General features: G+C 42.9%; 1 protein-coding gene across 2 annotated transcripts; it reads right to left on the bottom strand.

Annotated features, from left to right (window-relative positions):
- Window positions 1-633: 633 nt before the first annotated feature.
- stxbp1b (syntaxin binding protein 1b) lies at window positions 634-25480 on the bottom strand. 2 transcript variants are annotated; one of them, XR_009709987.1, is made up of 20 exons: window positions 25346-25480; window positions 15181-15230; window positions 14675-14756; window positions 14439-14515; window positions 13908-13986; window positions 13647-13750; window positions 11801-11949; window positions 11280-11364; window positions 10164-10294; window positions 9802-9909; window positions 9469-9529; window positions 9272-9337; window positions 8974-9054; window positions 8394-8532; window positions 8133-8242; window positions 7759-7860; window positions 7577-7662; window positions 6551-6705; window positions 4983-5149; window positions 634-2067 (listed from the first exon to the last, which is right to left on the bottom strand). XR_009709987.1 is itself a non-coding variant. In XM_061259651.1 (19 exons), the coding sequence occupies exons 1-19, from the start codon at window positions 25380-25382 to the stop codon at window positions 1985-1987; spliced, it is 1785 nt and encodes a 594-aa protein (XP_061115635.1). In that variant the 5' UTR covers window positions 25383-25480; the 3' UTR covers window positions 634-1984. The 2 variants fall into 2 exon arrangements, 1 of the variants encoding a protein (XP_061115635.1); XM_061259651.1 differs by lacking the exon at window positions 4983-5149.
- Window positions 25481-26042: the final 562 nt, after the last annotated feature.

Raw genomic sequence — 26042 nt, 5'->3', positions numbered from 1 at the left:
AGTGATCGTCCGAGGGCCTTGCAGATTGAACAGTAGAATGGCTACCAATCGTGAGACCCCATCGTATGGGGAGGTGCTTCAAAGGTGTCATGGAGTACTATATTTAAAATTGTATTGACATCGTGATCCTGTCCTCCAGTCCACCTAAAATGGAGATTGCTTACGCTACAGGCTACAGGCTACGGGCTACAGGCGATTCTTCAGCATGAGCTCGCTTAGCAGAACGAGAGGGCACCAGTAGAAATTGGCAAAGGAGAAATTCTGCATATATTAGTAAGTATCTTTCACACAGAGTGGTCACTGTGTGAAATAGCTTACCAGGACATGTAGTGGAGGCAGAAACACTGGGGGTTTTCAAGATCAGGCTTGATACCATGCTAGATACTATTTAGTTTTTGGGCAAACAGTAAGTAGGTACACTTAAGTGGTAGGAAATGATGAGCATTGCTGGGCTGTTAACTGTGTAAGCATTGCAACCCAGGACATAATTACATGCACATGCATATGGTTTGTTGGTTAGGCAGGCAAGGCATACTACCCAGAGGTCCTGCTCCTGCTAATACCACAACAGGTATGTGGTTCATGCTTTTACACCACACACACACACACACATAAAACTCTCACCACGTAAACTGGTTTTACGACCAATTCAGTTTATTATTATTTTCACTGATAAATAACTTTGATAAAAATCAAGACAATGATCGCTAGATAACAAAAAAAAAAAAACATGACAATGACAGTGCAATGTACAGTTTAGCCCAATAAAAGGGTGTGGCTAAATTTGAGGAAAGAATTGCTAAACTGAAACCAAAAATCCAAAATATCTGCAGCCTTTTTCACCACTGGACTTTTACGCTACACCAGGTGAGAAACAAGCTAATAACATCTTGATAGTTTTCTTATTTAATCACTATGGCTACAACTATGACATCACGATCACAGTGACTTTGTATGGGCATGTTCAAATGGGAACTACTTTCACAGTCAGAAATACCACTAGAAACGTCGAGTCACAAAAACATGGCATATACACACACGGGTTTCAGTGCACGGGAGATGGGTTAAATGTTACTAAGAACCAATGATAAGACTTAATTTCACAGACTACAATACTGACATAAAACTGGCCTTTTTTGTACAACATTCTTTATAAAGTTGCCAACGGACGACCTTTTCTGACGCTGAAACGTGAATTCTCTTCTGAAATGGACGCCTGGGCAGTGAAACCCAACCGCTCGCAAAACGTCAAGATCGGACGCCGTCAGCCATGCTACGGAAATTCTGTAAACTGCTTTTCAGTATCTTTCCCTGTCGGAAAACTGGACATTCCATTCATGTGGTCTTGGTCCCTTTAACTCAAATGTTTGGGTTACGTATGTGTCCTGTTCAGGACATTTTTTTCTAAGATGGATGGCAGTGTCTTATCCAAATGATCTCCATATGCCTCATTGTGGGAAGCACCATCAAATACTTTTCCCCCCTCCTAATGTGTAATTGCTGCAAAAGTCTCCAGAGTTTTCCACCTAAAATGGACGTGTCCAAACCTAATGGCGCATACAGTCAGCTCTCTGTGTACTTTTTAGCTTTTCCCACTCAGTCACCTTGGATGCATCCTATTAACACATAACAAAACCATTAACACCATTAAAACAACCAAAGGAAGCCAAAGAAATCTCTAAATTGTACACATTGCAGCAGATTTTCATAAAGCATACAATCTTACGTTTGGTACTTCCAGTGTCTTTCTTAAATGATATAATAAAAAATAAAAAAACTCATCTACGTGCATCCGTTGCAAAACAAGAAACTGCAATAATTTATATTTGAACTTTGCTTTATAGTTGGTGTTTTACATTCTTCACTCGCGATATGTGTACATGTTTAATACAGAGGACAGAGAGGTTCACTGGTGGGAAGGCGGGGGAAGCCAGGATGAAGAGCGGTGGAGAAGAAGGGAGAAAGCGGGAGGAGGGCCAGGTCTTTAGTCCTCCGGCTCCTCCTCAGGTTTATTCATGTCCTTCAGGGCGTTGAGAAGTCGGGTGGGGGTAAAGACGTGGGTGGACCCTGTGGAAAACAGAAAGAGGCCTGTTAGTTTTATTACCCGGTATCAGGTGTGCTGATCCATCACTGGTGTTCTCAGCTATTTTGCTCCAAGGAGAGACATTATAGACTTGAATTATGGAAATGAAAAGCAAAACAAGTATTGCTTGGATTGCTTAACCAGCTTGCAAGAATAAAGGCTACACCACAAGGCGTATCAAGTTGGCCGAGAGCTGCCAAACAAGATCCAGGAGGATCTGTTCTTACTGTCAGCCAAAAAGAACTAGGCACAATGTAACAATCTGTTCAATTGACAACATAAAAATGAAGTCTCCATGGACTTATGATGTCATCATGCAATTAGATTCTGCTTCATTAGATCCAAGGTCATCCTGGGATTGTGCAGGAGAAAGATTTTAGGAATGGAAGTAGAATTAAAAAGGCCTGCTGTTTGGACCTTATAATTTCACTAGAGATGTAGACACATTTTGTATGCAACAGAATCACGGAGATCATGGAGTTGAAGTCAAATAGCTGTGATTGCTACCAAAGCCAGGTCCAAGTTTTAGAATTCCCCTTAACAGACAATGTTTAGCCTTTATTTTGAATTTGGTTGCGTCACAAAGCTGCAAGTTTCAGATTTTTCCCGTTTTTCACGTTTAGTAACATTTGTGCATTTAGTTATGTGATAGCCTGCATGTGTGTGCATTTGTGTAGGTGTGTTTGTGTGTGGAAGTTGTATTTTCCTTGTAATGCAGAAATGTGCAACTTTGCTGACCACAAACCAAAATAACACAGAAACGTCACTCAGCAACAGTAGGTCAGTGGACAAGAACACATCATTAAGAACAATAAATGACTTGTTTTTTTTCAAGGAGGTATGACAGGTGAATAGGGAGAAAATTATTTCATACAAATAAAATAACATTTTATATTTTGAATGTGGACACATGCAAAAAAGTTTTTATTTTATGACAATTATTTAAGAACACACTATGCAAATTAGTCCATGAATATAGGCATAATAGTTCAGTTGGAAAAATGTCATAATATCTGTATAACTGACCTAACCAGCCAGAATCACCCTTTTCACCTGTGGTGCCTTCCTTTAAAAAAACAGTGGCAGCCATTTTATACAGGGATTGAATGTGGCTGCATATGGTACAGCTTGCATACTGTCTGAACACTCACCTTTCAAATATGCAATGAACAGGCAAAACAAATTGGACAAAAGCTATACAGCTTCGGCAGATTACGACACCAAGAAGAAAAATGTGGGCAAACATTTATGACAGAATGTAAGCTTCAAAAATATAAAACAGAGAGCTACTAGAGTAATACTGTATGAAATATAATTACTGTATGATCCTCATTTTGAGAAAAGAGGCAGAATGATCTACTCTTGAGAGCAGTTGAGATGTAAGACTTTTGAATGACTATTTATATGAAAAAGAAATAATGAAGTAAATTGAGATTTTGAGGGTCCTTCGTAGAATATCTTAATCCAGGTCAGTGACAGCATCACCTGCTCAGGCTTAGACTGTGCATCTCTCACAGAGTGCTTTGTATTAAGCAAGGCTCTGTCCCTTAAAGTGCACACCTACGGTGCTTCTCAGAATGCCAAATTATGATTTCCTTCCCTATTCATTAATACATTAAATGAACATTTACCCAGTCCAAGGGTCTGCAGAGAATTCATGCTTTTTGTCATGACTGAAGAGAGCCAGGCCGCTCATAGATGGATCATTAACCCTTCAAAGTGTAGGTTTTTTTTGGATTTGTTTTTATTGTGTTCTAGATCTCGATTGCTCAATTACATAATACATCAACATTAGATTGTTCTTAACTGAACCTTCTAATCACACATTTATGATCCTTCACCTTAAAGGGTTAATTACGCTTTGGATTTCCATCCAAACTTGACTCCATAGCCACCAGAGCACGCTGTTCCAGCGCTCTGAGATATAATTCTCTGCAGACGCCCATTAGGGAGCATACGCCATGTCATAATCTGGTGGATGGAGAGAGACATGAGAGGGACAGGAGGTGGGGACACAGGGGCCAATAAAAACAAAACAGCCGTCATTTGAGTATTAAGCCAATCAAATGCATCTCAGGGGCAGATTAAATCAAATGGTGGCTGGATTCAACAAAGCAAAATGGAGTACCTCCTTAAACCCAATAAGCAGGGTTAAAGGTCAGAGGAGGAAGGGTGCTTGGGGGGTGGAGTGTCGAGCCCTAATTTAATCCACCCAGAGGAATAACAGGGATGGGATCAGGAGTCCAACTGCAAAGCCTTCTGGGACAGGATACACCCATAGCTCAGTGAGGGACGGGCTCCAAATCTGATTTCAGTCGCTGCACTGTGAGAAGTGAAAGGTAAGCAAATGGTGCACTGCTCAAACTACACTGGTGATGGGAGAATGGTGGGGCTTGCTCCAAACACACCTTTCATAAGTTAATAAGACGTTTCGATCCTGTCTGAATCTCTCCTCCTCAGTTCTCAAGCTGAGGAACAAGCTTGCCAAAGAAGATCCAGACAAGATTGAAACATTGTCCTTGTACTAGTGCATTTGAAGGTTTTCTTTTTCATGTACACATTATATCAGCCCAGCCACCTTATCTCAGGATGTGTTCCACTGTGTACTTTTGATTGGCTCAAACGAGTGGTGTACCCCTCATTGTAGCTCCATCCAACATCTGGTTTCACCTCACTCTGTCACTGTATGACATCACACCGTTACACCAGCCTATGTGGAGTCCTGCTCACCCTGAGCTACCAGCAGTGGCGGAGAGGATGTCTGAGGCCCATCCCTGAGATGCAGTTTAAAGGAGTGGGCAGGGTATCATGAAGGATGTGAACTTAAAGAAAGCCCTTGAAGGATGGGAGGAGGGGGGGCAGGTATCAGAACAGGGCTCCTTTGTACAGCTGCCTTTACTTTATCAGTGTTATTTCCTCCCTCTCCCTCTCTCTCTTTCTCTCTCTCGCCCCCTCAGTCCTCTGCCGGTTCCGGATCTTCCTCAAAGGATTCCCTATTGGGATCCCGGAAGTCGGTGTGCTGTAGGTCCTTTAGATATTTGACGGGGGTGAGCGTGTGGGTGGAACCTGCAGAGGAACAAAGTGACTGCACACTCATTTTGTTTCCCTGTGGAAACCACGCTTCTTTTTCACGCTTCACTGGCTTAAAGGGCATTTAAAAACTACAAGTCCCAGCATCCATTGCCCCTCGTACACACACAAAAGACACAACCAGTTCCCCTCCCACTGCCACACCTATGGCAATATCCCTGAAAGATAACCAACTGATGTGGTGAATAAGAGACTAGATTAGACGAGATTTTTCCTGACTAGATTTAGGTTACTGTGGCTAAATGACACTATATAATGAAGGTGTATATTGACACATTGGACTAAATTAGAGCTGATAGACTGAATTAGATCATACATTGTAGAAATCCATAGATACACTGCACTGAGGTGGTCATGGTGCAGAGGTATAGACCGTGACAATAATAGGTCCTGACAGCTATACGCCAAAACACTGCAAAATGAATAATGACCGCTCTCCCTCCCCCACTGGGCTCCCCTTTCTGGCAAAATATGGGGGCTTTAGTGTAGCTGAACCCCAAAACCAGTGATGGGTTCCCAGGCAAGAAAATGACACACAGATACACAAACACATGTGTAAGACATGCTTACAGATGGGTGTAGAGCGCACTCTGAAAATTCAAGAACAATAGTTAAACGGGAATAGACTGAGCACAATCCATGTCAAATCAAATCACAGCAGAAACATATTAGACAGAAACAAGAAAAGTCACAGGAGGACCATATAAAAAAAAAAAAAAAAAATTTGACTAAACATTAAATCCTGCCCATTGGAATAACCATCACTTGGGTTAAACATTGTGAGTAGTAGTCTACTACAACTGTATCTAGACATGTTAACCTTAGGTCTGCTTGTGTACCGTATTCGTGTTTACTGCATACATGTCGATTCCATTTTAATAAAATTACTGCAATCAGTGGATTGTACCCCTCCACCCCAAATGATTCATTGCCCTATGTGTGCCCTCAGTTTCTTCTTTCACCAACCTCACCAAAAGCCAGAAGGTGAACATGTAACCCCAATTAATTTGCTGCATCAGCAGCCTGAACTATAATAATAATAATAGCATAATAGAATGTTATGCCTCATAACCTGTTTTCTGTTGCTTTCTTTCAGCATACAAACAATATACAGCATGGTTCAAGATAATTTCTGCACTGAAAAGAATGCATACTTTAAAGAATTGATCTGACAGTGAATCAAGTAATTGATCTGACAGATTTTTCTGGAAAGTTACAGTTACAGTGATTGATGCCAAGTAAATTTACATACAGAGTGAAAATGAATGCATCTGTCTCTCAGTGATATGTGGCCATTTTTACCATACGCTTTGGAGAATGAGATACTGCCTGCCCCTCCTCTCCATGCCTCATCCCACCCCCTGCCTCCTGACTCACCAATGATGGCCTCCCATTTGCCGTTGGCCTGTGTGACCTCATAGGCACAGCGCATCTCGCTGAAGGACACTCCTCCAACGATGAAGACCATGACTCTGGGTCCCGTGCGGTACTCCCCAGGGGTTTTGTTCTTGTGCCAGTGGCCATAACGGGCACTGCGAGGGGAGGAGACAAAGCACAGGGGGTGTGGAATTTCTAGTCTTTCTAGTATCTTCCCCAGTCCCCAGTGATCAATGCTGCTAAATCCATCAATAGTTTGCAATTTGAGGGAAGCCAGTGACCTAGTATGAGAGCCTAAGCTAATTAATTAGTCAACGGGTGCTGGGTGGGTGTCATCATTCTCGTCAATTTCCCAGCAGGCACTGTAGTTGCCTCAGATCTATATAGTTAATATGTATTAATATGTGTTACCCTGTACCAACAAACATTCAAGAGGCCAGGTTTCTAACGCTCTGAATAACTGTCTAATTAACTTTTTACGAACAGGACACAAAACCACACTCCATCTCTCAGGGTGAGTAAATGGACCTTTCTGAATGATTTTGTCTCTTCAGCTGGTCCCCTTCCCCCTACACTTCTCCTGAGCCCATCAAAGAATTGATCTCTGTCAGCTGAGCCCCCACACTAATGGCTATTGATCCATATCCTTTGGATATGAGTGTGTGTGTGTGTGTATTTCTGTCTGTGTACCTGCCTGCCATAAAGATGCATGTGGGTACAGTATATGCATTTGTGTGCGTGTATGTTCTGACTGGTTAGGATATAACCTAACTGACATACACAGACACATACAAATCTAACCAATACTAGGTTAGGCTTACCTCCACCCTATAAACAAGGACCTAGTGTTAGGGGAAGGTTATTGGTTCAGGCGTAAGAAACGGGGGCTTGTCCGGGATCGTGCATGCGAAATTGGTGCCAGGAATAATTTCATAATCACAAACATAGCTTGTGAGTGTTTGGGAGTGCATCTACTGGAACAAGTATGTAGTTCCTGTTTTGTGTGTGTGTGTGCCTGTGCAGTACCTGACAGCTGTGGTGCTGAATGAGGCGGAAGACCGGGTTGAGATGTAGGGGTACTGTTTGGTGTCCAGTTTGTCCTCAATTGCATCCTATAGAACAGACATGGGGTCAGAGAGAGTTCAAGCAGGGTACAACAAAGGCGGGGGGGGGGGGGGCATGTGGGGAGGGGGAGGGGCATAACTTGCCTCCATAATGTCCTTGATCAACGGGGTCCATCGTGAGAGCTGGTACGTCTGCTCACTGACACGTTCCTTGCGGTCCTGTTTCTTACCACGGCGCAGAGTGGACTGCAGAGACATATAAATAAAGGACAGCAAAGAGGGGAAGGAGATAGAGATGGGGAGAGGAAGACAGAATGGCGGAAAGAAAAGGCAAGGTTAAAAGAGGGAGGGAGATAATGGGTAGAGAAAAATATGGGAATATGGGAAATAGGGAAAAGATGTAGAAAGCAACTATAAATGTACCATTAAATATTCCAGACCTTCGCCACTTAAGGTGTGTGGGCTTTCATTGAAAATGAATGCAGTGTTTTACAGTAAAGGTGTAGCGGCACACTCACGTCTGAGATGATGGGTATTCCCAGGTGAGCCATGTTAGTGATGATTTCGCTGTCCTCAGGTGGGATCTGTGCATGCTGGATCAGCTTGTTCAGGTTCTCCTCTGTGATCCCTGGGGCACATACAAATATATGTATTTACACATGTTTACCACACATACACATTATATATTTCATACCTGAAAGACAGAGAGAGAGAGAGAGAGAGAGAAAGAGAGAGAGAGAGAGACAGAGAGAGAGAGCGAGAGAGTCGATCTTCCTCACCGTTCTTTAGGAATATGTAGAGCAGGATGATGCGGATCTTGTCGTGGGTGCTGACGTTGGTGTCCAGCAGGATGGGGACGATGGCCCTCATGGGGTCCTTGATCTTCTCGCCCTCTGCATCTGTGCCCATGGCAAGGTCCTGGGGTAGGGTGTGGCAGAGCACAGGAGCTCACACAAGAGGCCAATACGGCAGGCAAAAGGCCAGTTTGACTAAACCCTGGGATCTTTAGGCTAATTGAGTGACACCCACTTCTAACCTAATATGAACAGTTCCTTTACAATACAATTAACCCTTTGAAGAGTAGGTTTTTTGGAATGTATTTTTGTTCTAGAGCTCCATTATTTCAATTACCGGTAGTTATCGTTGCATCAGCATTAGAACATTCAGTTAAGAACATTCATAACATTCATTTAGCATGGAAACTTCTAATGAAAATCTGTTTGATATCCATGAGCTTGGTACAGCCAAGGTGTATAATAAGTGTGTGGGTCCGTCATGCTCAAATTACAGCTCGTGGTTTAGCACAGAATTCCTCGGAAAGATATTCTATACGGGCACACGCTATTCTGCTGTAGTTACCTGCTCGACACGGCACAGCTTGTCCACTGTGCCCTGGTAGTGTTTCATGCAGTCCTCTGCCAGGTGGAGATGGGTGGAGTACTGGTAGGAAGAAAGAGGCAGAAACATGGTGGTTAAAGCTACAGGTGATATAGTTAAATACACATATCTTATCATGACATTATGAGATGGCATCATTTTACAGTTGACCATGCCTTTATACAGTACTGTATGTTTGAAGAAGCTAGGTTAAGTATCTTGCTGGAGATTTAATCCTGGGATTAAAACTCGCAGCCCTATAACTGCGCTGTGTACTTACCTTGCTTAGCTCTTTCTGATACTGAGGCATCTTCTTCAGCATCTGGGACAGGTCTCTCATGGTAGTCTATGGCACACAGTGACACACGGATGGTGACTTGAGTTTTCTCTCACAGACGTCAGTTTGCTCACACCGTGTTAGCATTCTTATAAATGTAAAATAAGCTTTGAGGTGCTTTAAAGAGTTCATTATCTTACTTTATCTCCGGTGTTCATCCTTTTGCTGGCGGAGAAGTCCTTCAGGGAGCGTGTCACTGCCCTGTGTATTTAGATGTGTGTGTGTGTGTGTGTGTGTGTGTGTATGGAAGTGGGGGAGAAAAGGAAATCTGGTCAGTAAATGTTAGCTACATAATGGCAGTATACACACATTAGTCAGTAACATTTTGGGCATAGCTGTCCAGTGTGTGTGTGTACAATACAGTGGCAGGGGGCAGTGAATTGAAAGTGAAGGGTGGAGCATATCACTATGGTAGTGTGTTTGTGTCAGTAACGAGGGTCAGTCCTTGTTACCAGGGGAACAGTTAAACTCACTGAGACACCTCTGCGATGTGTTTGTGCCGCAGGGTCATCCAGAGGTCATCGTCCTCATCCAGCAGCACCTCCTTCTCCCGGGCGTCTCCCATTCCGCTGGTCTCGTACCTGGCAAAGGAGCAGCAAGGAATGGGGGGTCGGGCAGGAAAATTAAGGAAGATGTTATGGGAACTTCCCCAATGCCGACCTGCCGCTCAGAATACATGCTGAAGTCACACCTCTAAAAGTACGGTATTAATATCTTACTATCAGTTGTAAAATGCACTGCTCTTGACAATAATCATATCTTAATATCAGTTGTAAAATTCACTCCTCTAGGGCAGCTAAGTATGACAGCATTGGCCATGAGACAGGAGGTTTACTTGTAGACGTCGTTCTCGATGGGCAGCAGGTCGTAGCCCATGGCCTGGAAGGTGAGCTCGTGCAGGATGGGTGACACAGGGTCAAACGCCCGGTCCAGGATGATCAGCTGGGAGCGCGCCTTGTCTGGACCCTGGAGAAGAAGGGAGGGAGAGAAAAGAGGGGAGGAGAGGTAGAGGAAGGAGAGTGTCAGCATGTTTCCTTTGGTGGGATCTCTCAAGTTTAGTTAATTCTACCATTAAGACAGACAGCTAGACAATTCAGCAACAAAAACTCAAGACAGCAAGTTCAAATCACTAACATCCTTAGTCATCTGCTGTCTATTTATTAAATTCCCCCTCTTTCACAAGTCCTCTAATTTCTTGTATACAAGAAACATGCCAAGCATGTATTAAAATGATCATTACAGTATATATATATATATATATATATATATATATATATAGTTATTAAACAATGATGAGTATATTTATGTTTTCCAGCTTGTAGCAATATTTGATTAAAATGAACCCCTGTGTGGTTCTTGATCAGGTTAGCTACATAAAGGTTACATTTTAATACAGTACCGTTAACCAGGAGTTCAGGAGAGGTGCTAAAGACCAAATAACAATCTAAATCTAATTGAGTTCCAATTATTTATCATCCTGCCAAGCATAGCCAATCTCCCATTGGCTTGCACTGAAGAAGGTACGACTCTTGACCTCTGATGTCTCATGGGCTCATTCAGCCGAAATGTCATCACCAATGCCATTACATGTTAAGATGGCAAATGGCCTGACACCAAGCTGATTATTTACACCCAAGTCTATCATTAGCTCTTCTTTAACGACTCTATGGGCTAGTTTTGCAGACACAGATGAAGCCTTAATTTAATTCTAAATAGAGATTCTCCATACAAAACTCTTATTTATCTTTTATTTAACTCTTATTTATCTCCAGGAGTAAGCTTAATCTGTGTCTGTGAAACCGGCCCTGTAAGTGTTTACTGTAGTGAAGAATCACCAATACTTTCCCCGCCCCATATTTTCCCTAACCTGTCTCATTGAATTCCTCATTTTAACAGGTGAACACTCTGCTTCTCTCCACTCCCCCTCCCCTAACCCCAACTCCCACTTTACCTCTCCCATGGTGGGATCATCAGCCTTGTATGCATCCAGTTTATCCTGAAGAAGCTGTGCCAAAGTCGCATTGTCCTTGTACTCACTGGCCAGACAGACAGACAGACAGACAGACAGTCAGGAATGTGACAATGACCTCCCATTCATTGTTCGTCCACAACAATGTCCCTACTAAAATCAGATTTACATTTACATTTTTTTAAATTTCAAGTAAAAATGTAAATGTCAATATATACAACACATGAGTAGTTGGAAATATCCAACTACTTCCAGCACATTATATTTGATCACTATATTTGATCACATTACTTTCTTCTCTCTTTCCAGGATGCAAAAAGATATGGTATGGGGCTATGATCAGACAATTAGGTGGGTGCATGAGAGTGTGCCATTGCAATCTGGGGAAATGAGGCCAATAGGCAGGGTGTGAGTTTATGGTAGCTGGAGACGGTGAAGTGTGTGCCCGCTGACCATGCCCCAGCCCCTTCCCCTCGTTCCTTCCGGGCCCCCGTCCTCCTCACCCGCGGTATCGCACAGCAGGGTACTCCTTCAGTGTGGCACACAGCGTGGCTAGCTGCTCGGCCAGCCGCTCCATCACCGGGTTCTTCTGCTGGGCCTTGTAGGGGCTGTAGAAGCTTTGGAAGGCATCTGCACTGTCCAGAGAGTACACCTGTGAACAGGGAGGTGCACTGTCCTCAACATCACCTGGGCTGACATAAACAATGGGGTCATCTGGGTTTACGTTAGCATTATATTAGCATTAGCATGATAGCATCGCCTGGCCCATCACCCGGCCTTAATGTAAGGCAGGATCACGCAATCCTCCATTAGCTGACATTGATTATAACACACACCACATTTGTCCATACAAACACAAGTATGCAACATTAATACACAGGTATCGAATGTGCTAACGCAGGAATGTTAGTGTTAGTGCTAGGACTGTAGCAGGTCTATGGTCCAAGCTCATAGTATACTGTAAACTCCAGTGGTGAATTCTCCAAACACACTGGCCCAGTGAATGTATTAATCCAGTCACTACTATAGCAGTACAGTTGGATCATTTATCACACAAAAGGGCTTTGTGCTAAACAGTAAATCCTCAACAGTTAGCAAATAGGTGAACCAACATAGTCCATTATATATGTATATTAGAGAGGGTTCAAATGAGCGCATGGAGCTACTGAACCATACAGAGCATTATCACAAATAACTGGAGATAATAGATGGGCTATATCTATCTACCCGTCAACAAAGAGGGACGTAGTGCAATTTCAGGAAATGCGTGCATGAGGAGGTTTAGCGTGATGAGAGAGGAACATGCTGACAGGGCCAAGTAGCGAGGCCACAGTGGCGCGCTGTCCATAATCCAGCCAGTGTGCCATGATCCTCTTTCACGGTATTAACTGCTTGGCAATGTGGCTATATCCACACCAGCTCTGTTCGACAAATTCATGAGGCGAACCCATTCAAATGTCTTTGAATTTTCTCTTGTTGATCTGTTTAATGACAGCAGGGAAGATTATGTAGTCTTTTCTTGTAAGTATGAGATATTTGGGGTTGAGTACTGCACTCAAAGGGCACAGCAGTAGTGTCTAACTAGGAAATTGAGCCCACAAACCTTTTGTTACTGGGTCATTTACTTAACCCCAACAGCACAGTGTCTCAATTTTGTCAATGTCCTACCCCACATCATGTTTTCCCTAGTTATTCTCTCTGTCTCTCTCTCTGTCTCGCTCTCTCTCCCTCTCTGTCCCTCTCTCTCTCTGTGTCTCTCTCTGCCTTCCATCTCTCACCCAGGCCCATCTGTCCAAGGTCACATGTTAATAGAGGTTACCTCCTACCACTTAGTCACTCTCGCCTCCCATTGGAGGATAGGCCGGTCTGTTGACACCTGGCCGCCCAATAGCGTGCATGAAGAGATTACAAGATTTAGTAGGTGAGGCACAGCAGCGTCACAGCCTGGATTAATTATAGAGGGCAGTAGAAGTAGAGGATTGTGGGTCATGTTTGTGCTCCTCCACCCCCAACGACCCCAGATAAAGCCGTTCTCAGCCATTCTGTTAGAAACATGCAAGGCTCGCAGACCATGGTTAGCCATGCACCTACCCTCCCCCCATTCATCTCTTCAGTGAACATACTCAACCCCCATGGTCTTATCTCATTCTCTATTCCTCACAGAACTAGGGATGGATATCATGTAGATTTTGCTGATGCCAGTGCTAGCACAATACAGTACCGGTACCAGAACCCGATAAAATAAAGAGCAAATGACGGCATTAAAGAACATATTTTATTGCAAAGGGAAAGAAATTGAACAAATAAATGTGTATAATTGTTAAAACATACAATTAAATCATATCTCACCTGTGACTCATAGGGCAGGAAGGCGATGTTGATCTCAGTCAATGTCTTGATGGTTTTGGAGGCGCGGGACTTTACCAAGTCCTTGAATAGGGGGTCCGGACATGCTGTGGAGGTGTTAGGGGTAAAATCATCTCAACATGGTAACTGGACACGCAGAAACACAGCACACTTTTCACATTACTTCACATTACAGGGATTTAGCAAATACTCTTATGTAAAATGGTTTACAGTGCAAACAGAAGTGCAAACACAGTCACTCACAGTCCGTGAAGAACACGTGGGCCCCGCGGTATTGTGGTGACTGTGGGTCTCTGAAGTCTGAGATGAGGGCCTGAACAGACTGTGGAGGTAGGGACAGAGGGAGAGAGGGAGTGAGTGAGTAGAAGAAGTGATGTGGCAGTCATATGGACAGGATGTCTCTGTGTTGGCATGTGTATGTGTGTAATGTGTGTAGGTGTGTCTGTTTGCTTATGCCTGTATGCATGTGTATGGATACGCATATGTTTGTATACGTACAGGTATGCGTGCATACAGTACGTGTGCACGCGTGTGTGTGTGTCTGTGTGTGTGCATTCTGCAGTAAGGGTGCAGAATGTTTGAGAAAGTAGACGCAGAATCTGCACTCCTGGAGTAAAGGATATCGTAAGGTGTAAAAAATGTGCAAAAATGAAATGTGGGGAAACAAGTGTTTCAGCAATTTTCTTCATTTTCACACGCAACGTGTTTTAGGCAAAGATCCAATTTGAAGATGAATCAGAACCGCATGCAGAAGGCCATTACAGATCATCGTACATCATACGATGGAGTGATGAGATAAATCGCCTCCAGACTGGGCAGTGGCTCACGCCGCTTGTTAATGTCTTCAACAACTGGAGAAGAGAAAGACAAGAGAGCAGGTTAAATGTGCTTCAATATAGAGAGCAGGTAAGAGGTGCTATAATACAGAGAGCAGGTAAGAGGTGCTTAGGTGGAGTTTAATAAAGTTGATCTGCGCGCTGTCGGGTCAGCAATGTTAATGCTGTACTCACTGGTGATGCCCTCTGTCATGATGTCCGTCATCTTGCAGCAAGACGAAAGCATCCTCATGCTGAGCTGATCCACTATCAGTACCTGGGAGATTGAAAGGAAAGAGGGAAGAAACGAGATGAGAAAGAGGAGAAGGAGAATTTAGGAAAGACAGGAGATGAGAGAAGGAAAGAGGGGGAAGTAGATGGAAAAGGGTGAAAGAGAGAAGCACAATGGGTAGAAGAGAGAAGAGTGGAAAACAAGTTAAACAGGGAAAGAGAAACAGGCAGAAAAGCTTCAGTAGATGGCTTAATTTGTGCACAGACTTATTCACCTACATGCTCAGCAAAGAGAGCTTCATTCACTGATAATTTCACTGCAGGCAGCAGTGTTTACTTGGCCTTTCAGCAGACAGCCAAAGACCACTTCATTCATCGACAGTACAGACAGCTTAATTAGCTGACATGTTACAGGACAGTGCCTGTTAAAGAGAAACTGATGTGATGTAATATTGAGATAGCCTTCATACCTTCCATTCTCCCTTCTTTTTCACCTTCTTGATGACATCATTCATAATTTCTGTGAATGTAAGGGAACTCAGTCAAGGCGCTTCATTGTACTATGCTGGAGACTGGATTAAATTATACTGTACTGATTATACTTTAATTAGAATTTAACATGCAAGAGAGAGGTCTAACAGCAAATAGCCCACATCAAAATGATTTCAAACACACATTATTATCACTTTATTTGAATCATGGTTGCTGATATTTTTACATATATGCACATGACTGTGCATATTTCTGTATACAGGAGCCCTCGAAGATTAAAGAAACCATCAATCACAAATTCAAGTCAGAAAGGCAAATAATAATAGTTTAAAAAATGTAAAAACTCTTCAACAAAGTAAATGCATGCAGCAGTCCACATTCGCTGAAGTTATCTAAAACATTGCATTATCTTTTTTTGTGGTCAGTTTCACCAGTTCCTCTACACCGATGAGCCAAAACATTATGACCACCTGCCTAATATGCTGTTGGTCCTCCGCAAGCCACAGCTCTGACCCACCGAGGCATGGACTCTACAAGACCTCCAAGGTATCTGGCACAAAGCACACGTACCCGGCCATCCACATGTTATAAAAGAAAATCGTACTCATTTGGACCAAGCGACCTTGCCAAAGTCACTCAGGTCTTTACACCTGCCCATTTCTCTTGAATCCAAGAGTCCAAACACGTCGACTACCAGAACCTACTGTCCACTTTCCATCAAATATATCTCAGACCTTCAGATGAGCTGTTGTTTCGTGATAATCAATGTTATTTGCTTAATCTGTGAGTGGTTATGATGTTATGGCTCATCGGTGTATTTTCCAACATGGATTCTTATTCCTATTGATGCCAAGGTCACATAGAACGCTGGAGACATGTGACAGTGACTCTGCAGATGACATCTGGTGCATCTCGGTGAGAGACAGAGGTGTTGACAGAGGTGTCGCCCTGTTCCAGACACTTTGGAGATATAATTAGTCGAGGCAGGGAGCAGTGATGGATTCTCCCTCTTTAAAGCGCATTCATACTTCATCCATCCACTGCTGTAACCTATTTCCACTATCTGATTTTGGTTATAACAGATTACAGTGCAATTTCGGTTTGAAAATATATTTTTGTAAAATAAATCATTATATCCCGTAAATACAGAGCAATATAAACTGGAGAGCTGTACATCTGTACACTGGTGTGACTGATACAGCGAGAGAGGGGGCAGTGCTTCCTATAATGCACAGGGGTGGGGTGGGGTGGGGTAGTCAGGACTGTGATGAGAACAGGGCCATATGTCTCTATCTCACATTAAATACACCATCACTGCGCTGCTGTGCCAATTTTGCCAATACATATTTTACAGAATCCCTTTTAATGTATGTATGTAGGTGATCCCAGCATAATGGTGACGAGCACCTCATTCGACTCCCAGGTGAACATAAGTAATGGCTCCGATTCTGTCTGAACACAGTAATGCCTTGAACCAATTAATGTTAAAAAGAGAAAAGACAAAGTGAATTGCCTCTGTGTTGAGGTATAATCAGAAATGCGGAGTAGTACTGCAGTTTTTAAAGAAACACATGGTCCGATAGATAGTCTGTCTTAAGTGTTTTAGGCTTGTACTGAGACTTAAAGGTACAATAGGTAAGATTCTTGTGTTAAAACATTGTTACAAGACTATTGTAAATCCCTTCCTATCAATGAAAAAGGCTCACCGACATGTTGACACACCCTCTGCCTGTGTTTAAATTTGCAACGCCACTCTGAACCAATAATTATAATAAGTACAATAATTCAAGCTCATAGGTTGTAATTGCCACAACCAATGACATGTTCACAGAGAAGAGGGAGGGATAAACAGTGTTGTGGTTTGAACCTATTTGTTGCTGTAATTCCTCTCTTGACCGTTAGGAGTCCGGAATTACCTATTGTACCTTTAAAATCTTTTTCATTTTTCGCTTAAATAGAAAATATTTGCTTATTTTAAATTGAAGTATATTTTTTTAAAGCAATTATAAGCATTTTGAGTTTATCCCAGTGATCATATTGTTTCTGGTATTTTTTGTGTATTGCCAGTCTGGGGTTCCAATAATTCTGGAACCCACTGTAAGAACATTGATCCTGCAGAATAAGAATTCACTTAAATTCAATTCAGCAGGGTTTTATTGCAGGACAACTATACAGATTTATATCAGGTAGAAAAACAGAGAGAACAACAATGTATGATAAGATAATCTTTTATATTGCAGGATAAGTCCACCCTTCTGAGTCTTCTTACTTCCTACAAAATCTCACTTCCCTGTGGGCCGAGGAGCTAAAGAGCTAGGAACAAATGGAATGACTGGAGATTTGAAAAAAATATCCAGCATATCTGTATAAACTATGAGCAGGATTGTAAGCGTCACAACAATCACAGGGCATAATCTTCTCAAATCCTCTTATGTCGGAGGTTCTGCTATTTCTGGGCCTGCCCGCCTGCCACAGGAAGTGATGTCACTGGAATTCCTGTGGCACGAAGCGGGATCCTCCTTTCACACACTGTATCGCACAATCACACAAACACATGCACAACACTAACACCTAGCATACAAGATCAGCAGTCTATCATACCACAGTTTCTAGGTTTAAATCCACGTCATTTTTATATAAATGAGGCTCCATATCTGCATGCCATGATGCACACTGATAGTATCAATTATAAAAATTGGGTCAGGTAGTTAAAGGCTATTAGACAGGACGGATGTTACCAATGCCAAGGGTAAGAAGAGCAGGATCTCTTAATTTTTAACTACCATTAACATACTAACAGGCTTTTTGCAACCAGTGCTATTCAGGCAAGGACTCCCCCCAAGAACCCTCCTGGGAATAATCCCAGTTCCTCATTCATTTCCATGTTAAAGAATGCTGAAACAGAAGCTAAAGTGAATGCATTCAATAGTCTTCTTAGTCCTGTGGATTTCCTTTCCGACAGGTTCTGGTGCGTGATTACAATAGGCACCTGCATGCATATCAAACAGAGCGACTGCAAGAACAACAGACTCAACAGACAGTAGAAGCAGGATGCTAATAATAGCCTTTTATTCTGTACTGTTAACTGAGGATCCAATTACTTGATGGGATTAACTGGGATTACCTCCAATGCGGATGACATAAGTGTCAGCAACAAAAACAGGAAAGGAGCTTTGGAGAGAATGATAAGAACCCGTCTCAGTCTTCGTCTGAGGGGCAGGGGCACAGTGCCATCCAAGCCAGGGAATTACAGCCCTCCTGCTCACCCTGCAGCCTCCTGGGCGGGCAGACAGACACATGTCCACACACACCCTGCGTGTTCCAGGTTTGACACACAGGGCTCCAACTGAAAAACAGGATGTGAGAGTGCACACCTCAGAGACCAGCTTTGAGAGGTGGGGACTGGTCAGAGTGGGTATGAGTGGGTGGGAGCCAGCCTCTTTGTCCAGACAGCTGGTGCAGAAAGAACAGAGGGCTACATCATGGAGCTCTATGAAAGCTAAACTGCTGACACTGATACCTCCCTAACGTTCCCTAACAACATGGTGGAGGTTGCCTCCAACCTCCAAGTCCCATGATCTTGAACAGCGTCTCAGTGTAAGAAGGCACTTGTTTGTCTGAAAGACGAGCTAGGTACGTACTGGAGTCATATTCACAGTTCCCTCTTGTGGGATAACTGCTCATATCCCGCACATTCGTAGAACTGCCTTCATCAAAACAAATTCAACTGACACAGTGATTGGTTATCTGTGCAGCCAATGCTGAACGATGCTTTGGAGCCTCCATAGATTCTGTTTATTATGCTGTTGATGACAGTGCAAAGACGGGGGACAGCCCACAATAAGCGGCCATGCGTGTCCAGTTGTCCAATGAGCAGTCAAAAGGGTCCCACAGCAAGAAGAGGAAGTATCAGCATCCAATACTAGGGGAACGGGAGGTGAAATGTCACGCAGACAATATGGCGGCAGGGATGAAGTAAATAGTCTTTTGACGGGTGGAATGCCCCCACCCCTTCGTGCTGCAGCACAATGCCGTTATGTAAAGAGCCAGACTTCTGTACAGAGGAAAGAAGAAGGACAAACATGAGACGAGGGGGGGTCTGGTGGTGTTGGGCCCTGGGCAGGAAGCTCACTCTCTCCAGGGGGGGGAACTGTGTGTGTGTGTAAAAGAGGGACAGCGGTTAGCACTGTCGCCTCGCAAGAAGGAGGTTCCGGGTTTGAGTCCCGGCTGCCCTGGATCCTCTCTGCGAGGAGGTTGCATCTTCCCCCCTGTGCTTGCATGGGTTTCCTCTGTGTGCTCCGGGTTCCTCCCACAGCCCAAAGGCATAGTGAGTAAGCAAAAGCAAACTGAAGGAGAAACGACTGGTTTTATCAATACTCTACGCCTTCACTAGCACATCCATCTGTGTCCCAAATTCTAACCAGCCACTGCTTCTGTACCGGATTCAATTATTAATGTACAAAAGAAAAAGAACTAGCTCCATTTCTTATTCCCCAGATCCATAACTCTTACGATACAGTAATAGTCGCTAAATAGGAAATGTTAAAAACGCACTGTCATGCTTTTATTTTTAATCCAATTGTGAAATGTACTTCATATTGTACTGTACAATATGTAAAAATAAATATGCAAAAGATGTTTATACAATACAAAATGCAAGCCACAGCTGGTTAAGGAATTTGGCTTACCACTGAAGTTTTCACGTTTCTTCCCTGATGTAGCACTGCTCTTCCTGACCTGAATTTCTTCAATTAAATATCCAGCTGTATATGTAATGACAACATGTGTTGTTGAGGGATACAAACAGCCAGGGCTAAGGCTGTTAGCCAAGTTCAGGAGTAAGAATGCAGAAGTTGAGGTGAATATTGTGGTTCTTCTATTGATATTGGCTGTGAGAGGTGAGGAGTGAGGAGAGGCCATGGGCCTCCTGAGTCCATATCCCCAGTGCCACAGAACAAGGCCAGCCAAAAAGCCGAGGTTAGGGCGTGTGAGCATGCTTGTGCAAAGCTACAGTCTGGCCAGCTGTTTCCTTACGTAACCACCGCTGTTCATCTCTTAATGCAAAACAGGCCAAATAATAAATAAAAAAGAAAGGAGCAAAGGCAGGAGTAATACTGTGTCACAGCTTATCCTGGAGAAGCAGGGCTTCATGTGGCTTCTCTAGAAAGCTCCCTCTCACTTCTCTCCCGTATCTATGTCTCTCTCTCACCCCCTCTCCCTCCTCTTTCACATATCTCTCATGTCTATCTTTTGCTCCCTCTCTCCTATCCTTTCCCCTATCCTTTCCCCTGCTAGAGCATAGGCTTCCTGTGCAGAGTTGCCAGATGCAGTGGTGTCCAATCATGTGCCATGGAGGGCCGAGAGTATGCAGTTTTCATTCCTACCAATCAATACTCCTGCTGATTTCACTAATTAACACACCTTCAACCAGAGAGGAGGGAACTAATGTGCAAAAACAGCAGGTGATTGGTTGAAAAGAAAACCTGCACACTCTTGGCCATCTATGGTGCATGATTGGGAACCACTGATCTAGAACATCAATCCAGCCAGTCCTAAAAGCACAGTTGCTAGGATATGACAGGTCAGTGAAATAGATGAGTAAATGGGGAATTCTGCTATTTCAGTATCTGACAGGTACAAAAACCATAACTCTAAAATTGGCCACGGACAATTTTACAGCCAGGGGTGCCATAATGCCAAAATAGCATGGCAGCATATCCCCAAGGCTCTCCAGTACCATTCTGTCTGGCCTTTCTCTATCGTGTTTCAAACTCGGCCAGTGTCGCCCTGTGACATGTCACCCTGCAGCTATTGGATCATTTTTATTTCACTTATCTGATGATTTCTGGCTGAAGTTTAGAAATCCATCTGCACTCAAGGGACAAAACGCAAACCCACCCCTGAAATTGCTTGCCTTGTGCAATTCTGGTACGGGCACCACAATATACAGTACGTTATCAACTGTGACAAGGAAACTGGTTTGGGAGCCATATCACTTTCACTCACTGTTTCTTCTGTTTTTTCATTTTATTCATCCCTTCTCTTTCTGTATATTTTCTCCACATCTGTTTCTAGTCCATTTCCCTGGTCTTGTGTCTCACCTGCAGGTCTTTCACACACGCAAGAAACCATAAGATCTGAAGTGTTTTTCTAGATTTGTCCAACAATAGATGGGGTCAGTGTCTGACTCATAACTACTGTATGTTTGCTATATATTTATTAGCAAAATTATTTAGAGCAAAATAATATCAATGGGTTTTTTAAATGTATTTTTGCCATTACATGTACCATATATCCAAAGAAAGAGAAGGTAACAACAAAAAAGTCACTGTCAAATGTACTGGAGAAAGATAAGACAAAGAGCAAAAGTAAAAAAGGAGGATAAGAACACAGGGGTGTCAAGGCCAGATGGACTTTGGGCTCTGATGCAGAACGTTCTAGTGAGCAGCCACGGGGTGTTGGGAGGGGTGCGGGGATCTGTGAGTCATGCTGATCATTCCACCTCTTAGGCTCCGGCGTCACAAGGTCAAGGAGGTGCCCGCTGTCTGGCACAGCACCTCTGCAGGATGCTGCAGGGCGATACCACCCCTTTCTGCAGTGTGTGTCTGCATCGCCCGAGCCAAAAACCACTGCTGGCTCAATCAAATCCAAAGGCCCAATAAACCCCTATGCCCATTATATTCTTTCTCATATTGCCTTGAGATAAGGTTGGCAGGGTGGATTTGCAGATTTATGTGTATGACTACGGACTGGAGTAGGGGACTTTGGGAGGGTGGTCGGTACTCAATTTGGACCAAGCCGCAGGCATGATGTCCAAGATGTCCCTCCCTACCCTACCCCCTCCCTGCTCCTCTTCCTGTCTGTCACTTGTAGGAGGACACAGTGCCTTTGTAATCTGCTTATAATTTATATCTGATTTGTTTCTGCTAGACATGGGGTCCAGTCGGGTGGAAAAACAGCAGTGAGATACAGCACTTATAGGAGAGGTTTTGTAAACAGATATTAGTTTCAGATATTAATTCAGTGGTGACACTGTAGTACCTAAAAGTAAGGACTTATTGTCTAAAATATACATCAAGACTAACATGTAAATTACCATTACAGTTTCTAGCAAACAAATACATGTCAATGTTTTTTTTATCTGCTTTTCAACTTAATTGGCAACTGATAGTCAAGCTGTTCAGGCACCCAACCCCAAGCAGGCTAACTTACAGAACACAAAAATACATTGAATTAAAGGAACATACATTTACTCTCAGTGGTGTAGAAGAAGGTGCCATCAACCAAAAAAGCCCATCCCTGCCTTTGGATGTGATTGATTGGACCAATCTGTTAATCAATGCAGATCAATATCCTCTATGCTAACCCACACTCTTCCACACACATAATTTGAATGTACTGCGCACCAAACTGTTAAAGCGAGTTGGGCCCTGTTTTATAAAAAAATATGTTAATACAAACAAGAACGGCATTTCAGCCAAGCAATTTGTTGTTTCTATCACAAAGGCCTTTGCCAGATGTATGACTAAAAACTGTTAGAGAAAAATCTAACCAGAGAGAAACAATTGTTTCTGTACTCTCTGATATCAAAGTGGCTATGCAACGGAGTGTCAGGTATACCCTTGCATCAAGATAACGTCTGTGGGCAGCTATTTGTAGCTATCCAACATTTCTATACCTCCAAATAGCTCACAGGTGTGGTACTATCAACACCAAATGATGCAGTTGGCTGGAAGAGCTAGGCTGAAGCTATTTATAACTTGTCCAAGTCAATTAATTGCTTCGTTTTCATTTAATCTTGTAAATAGTCAATCATATACTGAACAACAATTTTAAAAAGGATGCGTTTGTACTTCAATACTGTTTGGGTACTATAGCCTGCTGCTTTATATAATTTGGTACAAACTTGATACATTTCAACCACTGGTGTGCTAAAATAACGCTGTCAATTCCAACGGCAAAACGTTTAATCTTAAATGGCAGCGCGTGGCAAACACTTCGTTGTGTAAGAAGGGGTAGGATCGGGCGGCTGCGGCAAGCACGCCTCATCCCTGCGTCTGACGGTGCTTGAATGCAGATGGGCGTTCGAGTCGCTGTGGCGCTCCAAACTCAACTCTCACGCAGGCACAGATCCTGCAGCACACAACGGACGGCACAGCCTACGTAGACGCTATCATCACAATGGAAACAATGAAGGGCATATTGCGTTATTCGGTGATGCCTGGAATCCGTATAACTGTACCCGCTTTTCGCACACTGGGAAATACGCGATAGACTGCGCAGATGTTTTTGGGAGTTCGGTCGTCGGTACTCAAGAACAGCAACAATTGGTTACACTGTAGCCTTTCGTGTCAACAGTCACTGAGCTAAGGATGCAGAACCTTTTCAATTGTTGGTAGACTGTATAAGAATGCTGATGTGCCCAGCGGATATCTACATATTAGGCCGATTCAAGATCATAAATGGCTAAACAAATTGATAATATTTTAACATACGCTCTTGCCCGAGCGACGTATGCATATATATCTTACATTTTTACATTTTCTCAGTTAATACAGGAGGATATTTAGACAACTGTAACATTTGAACAGAATTGTCCGTTTTAACCATTAGTTATCCGGGACTGTCTGTATTCGGAATTCAGTGGAAACAGTTATGCTGTGTCAACTCCTGGTCATGATATTAAAGGGTAAACCCCTGGTTTGAGTGCGAAATGTATTCAACACGCAAGCAGTTCTTGAAGTTCCCAGTACCACTCGCAAACATGTATGTAATCTATGACAAATATTTGGTTTCATTTGTTAAAATCCCAAAATTATTTTGGCCTACTGAATCAGTCTAGCTACTTAAAATAGATGGTCCCAGTACCTACCAAATGTCAGTTACGACCTACGTAGCCTACGTGGATACTGCTTGTTTCATCACTGTGGTTAGAATGTGCATGATTTAATTGAAATACAAAATGCAATGCTCATGGACAAAATGGGAAAATTTCTTATGCGAACAATACAAACCTATGCCTCAGATACAATATTACAACAGAATATTTCCACAGAGTAGCCTCCATGCCACAACGACGCCCTTAATCCCCGGCTGGTGGGTGAGGAGATTAATGTCTGTAGATTTAACCGAAGCGCTTGAGGTCTCACCCAGGCAGTCATCGCATAACATAGGCTAACATTCTCTTGAAAATGAAACTACACATTTGTAAACAACATTGTGTAAGCGTTAAAAATAGGCCTACACTATCAACGCTATAATAAGACCCAACGATTATCGCCCAACAATTTTCTCTTTATTTATTTTTGCTGCTTCAATTAGCACGTGTTTTCACATTTGAGTTCGCCTTTACACGGTTTCATTCCTTGAAAAACACACAGATTGAAGCATATGCGCTACTAAAATTCAGAGTAAAATTACTTTTTTGTCCCTTACTTTGGGCAATCCAACAAGTAGTTCTCCAAAAAAAATTGGCTATACGTTATAGTATCTTAGTGGGCAGCTGTCGTTGAAAATAAGACAAATGTGGTCTGTTGATCGCATCCCCTTGTTTTGGGAAGATAATAGGATTTCCGAACATTGTAAATATGGATATGTCAAACTGACAAGCTATTCAAATGGACCGGTTAGGTTCATGTCTGTTTTTAATCGGATGGTAGCCTACGCGGTAACTTGTAAACACAACGCCGTGTAAGTGGTATGCTATTTTCTTCTGCAGTTGAAAAGATAGGCGTTTCCATATTCTCCCTCTTGCTCAAAGTTCTGGCCATGGCATACAGTAGGCTATTCCAGACAGCATACGAATATATTTCCGCTATCTTTCCTCCCCTCACAAAAATATTACGCTCGTCTTAGAGAGACACCCCTGAGAGAAATGTCCGAGCTATCATACTTTTACTTCCTATTTTCCTCCAGTCACGACAGAATAACACGATGGTAGCCTACATAAAGTCATCCGCATCCAGAAAGAATAAAAACACAAGACACGGAACATTTCAAAATCGCGTAAGAAAATGAAGGTCTACATGATGTTATTCATATTCCCCTGCAACGGCAAGCCCATTGATGCTTGACAAAGTGAAATGTAATCTATTACTTCTTGATAAATTTAATCGCGCGGTTAAGATAATGCAATATTCTTACTTTCTCCGACCACCGCCTTCAGTCCGATGGGTGCCATGATGCTTCAGTGTAGGCAGACCGCTCCTCTCTCCCCCCCTCTTTCCCACCCTACCTCCGCTAGAGCGAGGATGTACACCTCGTATCGCAGCTGATTGCGGGGATTTGAACAGAGAGCAACGTCACTGCGTCGCCACCTAATCTTCCGCCTCCCCCTCCAGTGGTACTGCCAAAGACCGTCTCAGTTGTTTTGAATCACCGCGGAGACGGTGCTGTAGCTGAAACTATAGGCTACTTCACATAAGCACGTCGTATTTCCACAGGTTGTAGACAGGCTTTATACAGCCCAGTCAAGTCGGTTCTTTTTCTATTTTCGCAAATATAGGCCTATATTTGCGTTGTTGTCTTGTGTTCGCGTTTGTGTTGTTGAATAAATAATTCACTGAAGATAATGCCTTGCCTTTACAATATACTTTGAATTAATTTGTATTTGTTTACATTAGTCAACCTTTTAGAACAATGTCTTTATTTTCTTCCCAAACACCCAAGTTCAGGAGGACGTATAAGCATACGTAATAATATATATTATTACTATTATTATTTTTTTATTTTATTTTTATCAGCGTACATAAGATACTCTTAAAACTTCAAAGTTTATTTTTCCAAACTCAGAGAACTAGCAATAAATACATACCCTTGAACATACTTTAACATAATCCGG

This window comes from Conger conger, chromosome 11, assembly GCF_963514075.1.
Source record: "Conger conger chromosome 11, fConCon1.1, whole genome shotgun sequence".
NCBI lineage: Eukaryota > Metazoa > Chordata > Actinopteri > Anguilliformes > Congridae > Conger > Conger conger.
The sequence above is the reverse complement of the archived record's forward strand: the minus strand, read 5'-3'. Positions and strand labels throughout refer to the sequence as shown.